This window comes from Myotis davidii, unplaced genomic scaffold, assembly GCF_000327345.1.
Source record: "Myotis davidii unplaced genomic scaffold, ASM32734v1 scaffold854, whole genome shotgun sequence".
NCBI classification, from domain to species: Eukaryota; Metazoa; Chordata; class Mammalia; order Chiroptera; family Vespertilionidae; genus Myotis; species Myotis davidii.
The window spans coordinates 1975658-1984391 of record NW_006285939.1 but is presented as its reverse complement, the minus strand read 5'-3'; the positions used below and the strand labels follow the sequence as shown (position 1 = coordinate 1984391).

General features: G+C 43.5%; 1 protein-coding gene across 1 annotated transcript in view; it reads left to right on the top strand.

Moving 5' to 3' along the window:
* The window catches only part of ERCC6 (excision repair cross-complementation group 6), a 76826-nt gene extending 72695 nt beyond the window's left edge, over positions 1–4131 (top strand). Inside the window, exons 18-20 of the mRNA XM_006757131.2 lie at positions 1223–1427; positions 1999–2077; positions 3088–4131. Coding sequence (XP_006757194.1) covers positions 1223–1427; positions 1999–2077; positions 3088–3510 — 707 coding nt within the window. The 3' untranslated portion in view covers positions 3511–4131. The remainder of the gene's footprint in view (positions 1–1222; positions 1428–1998; positions 2078–3087) is intronic.
* Positions 4132–8734: the final 4603 nt, after the last annotated feature.

Genomic DNA, 8734 nt, shown 5'->3' with positions numbered 1-8734 from the left:
TTCCCTACATGCTATATTTATCTGATTTTCCAACCACAGGAGATTGCAGTAACAGCAGGGGAGGGGGGCAGGGCAGGGGTATGGCCAGAGGCAGGCACTCCGGAAGCAGGAAAGCTGGTGGCTAACCTCAAGGGAGAACAGCTAGGAAGGAGTCTCAGCAATGTGTCAGGGCCCGGGACGGCAGTCCTGCCCAGCTTCCTCATCCGGGGGTTGGTCCTGTTCAGGCCTCAACAGGTCACTGGGATGGTTCTCTGTTCAAGGAGGCAGCTTGGGATGGCATTTCAGAGAGAAACCGTCTGGGCCCGATGCTTTCCTGTAACTGGTTAACTCTGCCTTTTCTGCAGTTACTGGTCTGTTTTCCTAGCAAATTATCTGTTTTGTCACGTTTTCAGGTTCATTTGCATAGAGACAGAAAATACTCTTGAAATGTTTTTTTTTTAATTTACTTCTTTTTCAAGATAATTTCCCCCTTGTCATTTCTAATATTCTATGTCCTTCTGACACGCACCATTTTTTTCTTGATCAAGTTAAGCTAGTGGTTTGTCTAGTTTGTGAATTTTTTTTTTTTTTTAGTAAACCAAGATTGTGATTTATTAACTAGATCCATGATTGTTCTCTACTTCCTAATTTTTGCTTTTATCTTCATTACTTTCTTCCTCATGCTTTTGTTTTTGTGTTTTGGTGAATTTTTTGTGTTTTTATAAAACCATTTGACTTGGAAATGTAGTTCTTATATTTGTTTATTTTTACTGATACAAGTATTTAAGGCTATGAATTTTCCATTAATAACTGCATTAAATTAGTCTAATATGTAATATTTTCATGGTCATTACATTTAGAAATTCTATAATTCTGGTTTATATTTTTCCCTTCAGTAAAGAATTTTTTTCTCTTGATTGATTCAGAAAGATAGCTTTATTGAGATATAATTCACATGCCATACCATAGAAGATTTTAAAATTCCCAGATAGGGGGGAAGAGGTGATGTTGAAGTTATGATCGAAGCATCATGCTTCCATTGTGTAAAACAGGGACAGTAATAGTCTCTACCTCAGACCGTGTGGTGAAGGTAAGTAGCCACAGCATGTAAGTGGCTGGGTCTCGGTAAATAAAAATAGTCATCATTTTCCTCTACCTATGACATGCTAGACTGTACGGAAGAAAAACTGCGATTGTTTCCAACCTGAAATAACATGTTTCCTGTTTCCTGTGTTTTTGCTAGTTGGCGTGCACAGTGTCATGAAGCACGATGCCATCATGGATGGAGCCAGCCCCGATTATGTGCTGGTCGAGGCAGAGGCCAACCGAGTGGCCCAGGACGCCCTGAAGGCACTGAGGCTCTCTCGGCAGAGATGTCTGGGAGTGGCGTCTGGTGTTCCCACCTGGACCGGCCACAGGGGGGTTTCTGGTGCACCAGCGGGAACAAAGTAAGAAATGCTGCCCTGCCTGCCGTGCTGCGAGAAGGCCAGGCCGTCCCGCTGGGCACAGTCAGGGCAGGCGTGGGCGCTCCCCCTGCTCTTCTGCAGGGGAAACCTCAGGGAGGGACAGGCAGCCAGCTTGTGGGACTCAGCAAAACACATTTGTAACCTTACCTTCTTCTTCGCTTGGGTCCCTGCTTTCCAAAGACAAGCTTTCAGGGGGAAGGAGAGCTGTTCTGTTAAAGCCAGGAAGAGGTGCAGAATCACAGTTAAGCCTTCATAAGACATCCCGCCAGCTCCCTCGGTGGGCGAGGCTGTGCTGCTCAGTGCACTCGCCGGGAAGGGTTTTCCTCCGGGGGGAGGCAGTGGCCCCCGTGTGCTGAACACAGACATGGAGTGGTTCTTGCTCGAGATGCAACATTCTTCCCCGGGGAGCAAAGCCGAGGAAGGGCAGGCCATGGCTGTGAAAGAAGAATTACGCAGAACAAAAGTTTTCCAGGGAGAGTTTAGTTGTTGAAAAGGCATTTTCATCTCTTAGTCACCAAAACAGCCCTTTTGTCTGATTCTTTTCCTTATTTAGGAGTAGATTTGGTCAGAAAAGAAACTCCAGCTTCTCTGTGCAGCATCCTTCTTCGGCGTCCCCCAAGCAGAAACGCCAGGTAATGTGATAGCCTGTCCGCTTTCACCTGGGAGACTTGATTGGATTCCCAGGAAAATGTAACCCGGTTCAGATATGAAAAAAGTCTCTGGCTAACGCCACCTGCTATTTGTGCTGCCTGCTCTGATTTATGAACCACTTTATTCGAATCTAAAAGGCCAGCTAACTTCCTAACAGAAAAGTCTCTAACCCACGATCTGGAGCAAATTCTCTATTTTGTGTGTGGGGGGAGGGTGCTCATACAGGGACAGGTGACAGGTGGAAGGCATGGCCCACGCAGCAGTGCCAGGTTCAGTGGTTCCAAAGACCCCTGCCCTAGAGCAAAGGCCTGAGATGCTTGTCATTCACCAGCTGCCGGCGCTCTGCACGGTCTCTCCTGTCCTGTAACAAACGTCCGCATGCTCCTCGAGAGCAGCCGGGCCTCGGTCTCTCAGTGCTCTCTCTGGTCTTTTCTGGTTAAGGGCTCTGCTACTGATAACCTGTGGAACTGCCAGGTTCAGACTCCTATTTTAGATGAATATGACTAGAGAAACTTTGTTGTTTTTAAGGAAACACATATGAGGTATAAAGTAGTAAAGAATAAAATATATAAAAGTGAAGAAAAAGAAGTACAGCTCAATATTGTTCCTTAGCCCACAGTGCCAACCTAGACCAGGATAAATTTGGAAGGAAGAGCAGGAGAAGCCCACAGAACTCAAGCTTCCTAGAGGCAGTTTCCTGGCGCCTGCTCCCCAGCCCCTCTGCTCTTCCTCCATCCTCATCACGCAGAGTGACCACCAAGTGAATAGTGTAGTTTTGGGTGTCTTTTTGTTGTTGGTTTTTAATATGGGTGGATTTAGATGGCTGACTCTCCTTTCCCTTTGTGGTATCTGGTGTTTCATTCTGTCCCCACGAACTTGACACCCTGGCCCGGGCACCCATGTTACTGTATAGCCCCTCAGAGCTTTGGGGAGATTAGTGGACCATAATTTAGACATTAAACTTATCAATGCAGTGCTCTTGCTTCTGCAGGACAGCATCGTGAAAAAGGATGGAAAAGATCACATTTCTGAGCATTTTAGTGGAAACGTGGAAGCTGTAGAGTCCTCATCCGGGGCCCTCGCTTCGTCCTCACTGTTGGCTAAAATGAGAGCCAGAAACCACCTGATTTTGCCAGAGCGGCTGGAAAGTGAAAACGTGCACCCTCCCGAGGCTTGCGCCCCGCCGCCCTCCAGCGCGGAGCACGATGACCTCCTAGTGGAAATGAGGAACTTCATCGCCTTTCAGGCCCGCGTGGACGGCCAGGCCAGCACGCAGGAGATTCTGCAGGAGTTCGAGTCCAAGTTAACAGTTTCCCAGTCTTGTGTCTTTCGAGAACTGTTGAGAAACCTCTGCACTTTTCATAGAACTTCTGGTGGGGAAGGAATTTGGAAACTCAAGCCAGAATACTGCTGATTAACATTAATTTCTAAACTTTTAATTGACTTTCCAGTGGCAATTTCCAAGAATTATGATTAGGGCTCATGTCTGTCAGCAGAGGTTGGCTGCATTTGATGTTTACTTTGAATGATAGCTACCTCATAATTAAAACTTTAAGGAAGAAGAAATTCTTTGGGACTTAAAAGTTTTATAAACACATGGGTTGATTTTTTTGATGCTCTGAATTATGTTATAAAACCAGGGGCCTGACAGTCCTAGGACACATTTGTTCCTTTTCCCAAAAGCCGCTTTCCCGGAGACACTACTGCTCATTGAGAAGTCTGTGGACTTCAGTCCCGGAGACGCTACTGCTCATTGAGAAGTCTGTGGACTTCAGTCCCGGAGACACTACTGCTCATTGAGAAGTCTGTGGACTTCAGTCCCGGAGACGCTACTGCTCATTGAGAAGTCTGTGGACTTCAGTCCTGGAGACGCTACTGCTCATTGAGAAGTCTGTGGACTTAAGTCCCGGAGACGCTACTGCTCATTGAGAAGTCTGCGGACCCGGAATTGCAACAATTCTTTTTATTGCACTAAAACATGTCTTTTATTCAGTGAGACCTGTTCAATAAATTAATTCAGCAATATCTGACAACAGTGTTGTTTTCGTTGCTTAAATTTTTACAATGTTTAAATTTATCATTTGCCACCCCAAGAGAGATCAGATTTATCTTTTGAACCATCTTAATTGCCTATAAATAATCTTTCTTTTAAGGTGCTGTTGAATTGGCAGTTAGTTTTGTTAGTAAAGCATGAGGTAGCCTGGGATAAATAAGACGTGTTTTAGAAAGTTGTAGTGTACTCAGTTTTATAACAAGCAAAGTCCCTATGATGACTGTTGGTTTTAGGAAAATGAAATGTTATCCTCAGAAACAAAAACAAAACAAGCAGAACCAAAAGTGCAGATAACACTGCCAACACACCCATGCTCACAAACATCGCTCCAGAGCCCAACCAGATCTGCCCGCAACCCAGCCCGCTGCGCCCGCGATGGGAGGCGACCTCACCGATTCCTTTCAGAGGTCTGTCACTCTCCTAGTGGTGCTGGTGGCTGTCAGGCAGCACTGCTCTCCTTAGGTGTTGTCGTCTGTCCTGTTTCCATCGCTTCCTGTGCCTTCCTGATGACTCTCCTGTTTAAGAGTTGGTTTTCAGATGCTCTTTCTGGCTGGTATTTATGTGTTTGTAGTTCTGTGATGGTGCTGTTTTGAACCTCAGTTTGTTTTCTTAGTCTGTTTTTCCTTGTTTCCTTCTCATTATTATGTTTAAGATCTCAGCTCTGAAGTCGTTTGTTTTTTAGAGAGAGTGGAAGGGAGGGAGGGAGGGGGAAGAGAGAAACATCTAATGGTTGCCTCCTGCACGTACCCCTACCGGGCCCTTCAGTGCATGGGCCGGCACTTTAACCACTGAGCAACAACGGCCATGGCCTGAAGTCTTTTCTTAAAGTCATTGTATTCCTTGATTTTTTTTGTTCTAGAGCAGTGATGGCGAACCTATGACACACGTGTCAGAGGTGACACGCGAACTCATTTTTTTGGTTGATTTTTCTTTGTTAAGTGGCATTTAAATATGTAGGATAAATATCAAAAATATAAGTCTTTGTTTTACTATGGTTGCAAATATCAAAAAATTTCTATATGTGACACGGCACCAGAGTTAAGTTAGGGTTTTTCAAAATGCTGACACGCCGAGCTCAAAAGGTTCGCCATCACTGCTCTAGACTATTCAGTGCCACATGTTTGTTTCTTGGGTTTGTTTTTCCAGCTTGCTGTTGGTCCTCTCATTTCCTGTATTATGCTGGCCTTCCTCCTGTTCCATTGCTTTTACTTCTACACCTGCTGAAAGAGCAGTTGTGTCCAGGTCTGTAAGTTCCTCCCTGCCCCCCAGAGGGGCTTGGGCATGGGGTGCGGGCAACTCTGCGGGACAGCAGGCAGCTCTGGGGAGGGCGTGTGTTATCAGTTACTCTGAGATTCTGGTCAGGAGGCGGGGCCGGGACCCTCCCCTCTGGCAGGAGATGTCGAGTCACGATTACCACAAGGGTTTTCTGCTGTTCTGGGGGGATTCTGGCTTGTTCATTTTTTTTTCATATTTATAGCGTGATCCATTATATATCAGAGGAGAAATGTTCTATATGTCCCTCATTCGCCATCATTATCTAGAAGTCATGGAAGGGATTTTTAAACAGATGAGGAAATCCTGAACTTGAGTACTTGGCTCAGAAGGGAGTCAGTTCAGCTCATGACTGTTTTGTTTCTGAGAAGTCCGCTGGTATTTTCATTGTTGTAATCATTAGCCTATAAGAGAGCTGTGTCCCCTTGTTCAGAGATTGAAGTCTGGATGCAGTTAGTGAGTGGGAAGTGTGTGGGCATCATGCACTGTCTGAAATCTACACTGTCCGGGGCTGGAGGAGTGGCAGCCTCTCAACAAGTAGGAAACTAGCAAAGTCATGATGCAGAGAAGGCACTGTGGCCCACACGACAAGCTGTGACCTCGGCTGGGTCGCCGCCCTGATTGTGCCTCAGTGTGACCGTCTACAGACAATGCCATCACGCTTCCTGGGTGAGCAGCTCGGAGAAAGATGCTCTAAGTAAAATGGTTTCAACAATACAGAGTAACTTTCTCATTTAGATTAAAATCTAATTTTTGGAACTTTAAATGCTTTCTACAGTGTTGATAGATTTAGTGTGTTTAACAATAGTTTCAAGCCCCAAGTAAAAGATTTTAAAATGTGAATTTTAAAAATTCCTTAGTTGATATATAAATATGCTAATACTGTTTATAAAATTTCAGAAATACTCCACCTCCCCACCACTCTTGCTCCTGTTCCGAGAATAAGCACTGTATTTGGTGTGTATTCATCCAGCCTATTTACAAATACATGTGGCAGAGACTGCTGCTATGATTCCCATGTTCTCCTTCCTTTACTGATAAAGTTGTATCTTGACAGATGCTGCCCAGCTAAAGGCTGTTTCTAAGCCTCTTATAGTAATTGTGGCCACATGACCAGGCAATGGATGTGAGTAGCCCTTCCAGATCAGGTCCTTAACTAAAGAGTTGGGTGTACAATTCTGCCATGCCCCTTCCTTGCTGGCTGAGATGCCAGTGCAAGCTTAAACAGTGGCATGGGATGGGCAGAAGTCACGTGTTAAGGATGGGAAAATTCCTTTCACCTGTAACTTAGAGCGAAATTAATTTCTGACTTGCTTAAACCACTGTCCTTTGGAGTCTCTTTATTACAGCGGCTAGTTTTGTTTTTTTCAATGCATGTGATTTACAAAGTGGGATTATATTCTTATTTTGCAATTAACTTTTTCTTTAACATTATATGCAAGATGTCTTTTCATTCCTATAATGACACCTCTACCTTCATAGAATTGCTGGATTAAAAATCATGTATATTTTTAATTTTAATGGAGACTAGAGGCCCAGTGCACAAAATTCATGCACTGGGGTGGGGGTGGGGGACAAAATTTGTGGACTGGATGGTGGGGGTGGGAGGGTGTCCCTCAGCCCGGCCGGCACCCTTCCTTACTGCCCACCTGCTCGCTCCTTACTGCTCTGCTCGCTGCTCCTTAACGTTGCTGCGAAGGTGAAAGAGGCTCCTGCCACCACCACTATGCTTGCCAGCCGTGAGCCTGGCTTCTGGCTGAGCAGCACTCCCCCTATGGAAGTGCACTGACCACGAGGGGGCAGTTCCTGCATTGAGCGTCTGCCCCCTAATAGTGCACATCATAGTGACTGGTCATTCTGCCATAACGGTCACTTAGGCTTTTATTATATAGATGGAACTACCTGACAGTCAATGTGCCTCCCCTGAGGGTTCCCAGATTGCAAGAGTGTGCAGGTCAGGCCGAGGGACCCCACTGGTATACAATCAGGACTGGGGAGGGAGGCGGGAGGCATTAGCATATTATACTTTGGTTGAACGGACGTCCAGACACTTAGCATATTAGGCTTTTATTATATAGCATAATAAAATTGTTTTCTTCTATTCAAAGGACCATATTCTACACCCTTGACAACAGTAGATACTATTGTCTTTTTTTTTTTTTTTTGACCAATATTGTGGTTGGAAATAATTTTGCTTTAACTTGAATTTTCCTGATTACTTTAGAAACTAGTAAACATTTCATATTTTCTTGTCATTTATAGATCCTCTATTGTATTGCCTGTTTATGTCGTACTTACCTAGTTTTACTATTGGTTATTTATCTTTAAGGGTTCCTCCCCCCTCCAAGCAAAACTGAAACGGCAATTGTCCCAACTAGTATTAACTAGTCCATTTCTTTCTTCATTTATTTGAAATGCCAAGTTTATCATATGATAAGTTGCCTGTTTCTGGACAGTAGATCTAGATGCCTATCCTACCAACCATGCTCTTCACTGACATTTGACTTCATATGCGTCTTATTGTCTATAGGCAAGTTCTCCCTTCCTTCCCCTCCTCTTCCATTGTCTTATTCTTGTACATATTCTGTTCTGCGTGAATTTTAGAATCAATTTATTACGTTCCACTAAAATTGTGGAGAATAGATTTATTTATAATTAATATAATTTTTCCCATTAGTATCATGATAGGTCTCTTTATTAAAATATTTTATGCTCTTGGATAACATTTTAATAACTTTTTCATAAAGATCTTGCACATTTTATATTAAGCTTATTTCTAGGTATTTTATAGCTTTTTAGTTTGGGATGAGAATTTTTAAATTTTACATAAAAATCTGAGAAATTAGAACATCCAGGTATCTACTTTGTTTATGCTGTCATTTATTATACAGAAATTTTTAATTTAAGTACAGTAAAATTTAGTCTATCCATACTTTGTTTTGTTTATTTAATAACCTCTTTAATGACCTAAAGTCATGATTACATTCTCACAAATTCTCTTGTAAAAACTCCATAAAGATAGTTATTTTTCCTAATGCCTTTAAAAAAAAATTCATCCTTTCCTTCCTAATTCATAAGGCCACTTCTACATTTTATTCTTTTTTTTAATCTTTATTGTTGAATGTATTACATATGTCCTCTTCCATTGACCTCTTCCAGCCCACTCCTGTCCCCCTACCTCCGAGATCCTCACCACTCCATTGTCTGTGTCCATAGGTTATGCATATATGCATACAAGTTCATTGGTTGATCTCTTCCCACTCACCCTCCCTGGCCTTAACTCCGAGGCTCAACAGTCTGTTCATGTTTCTAT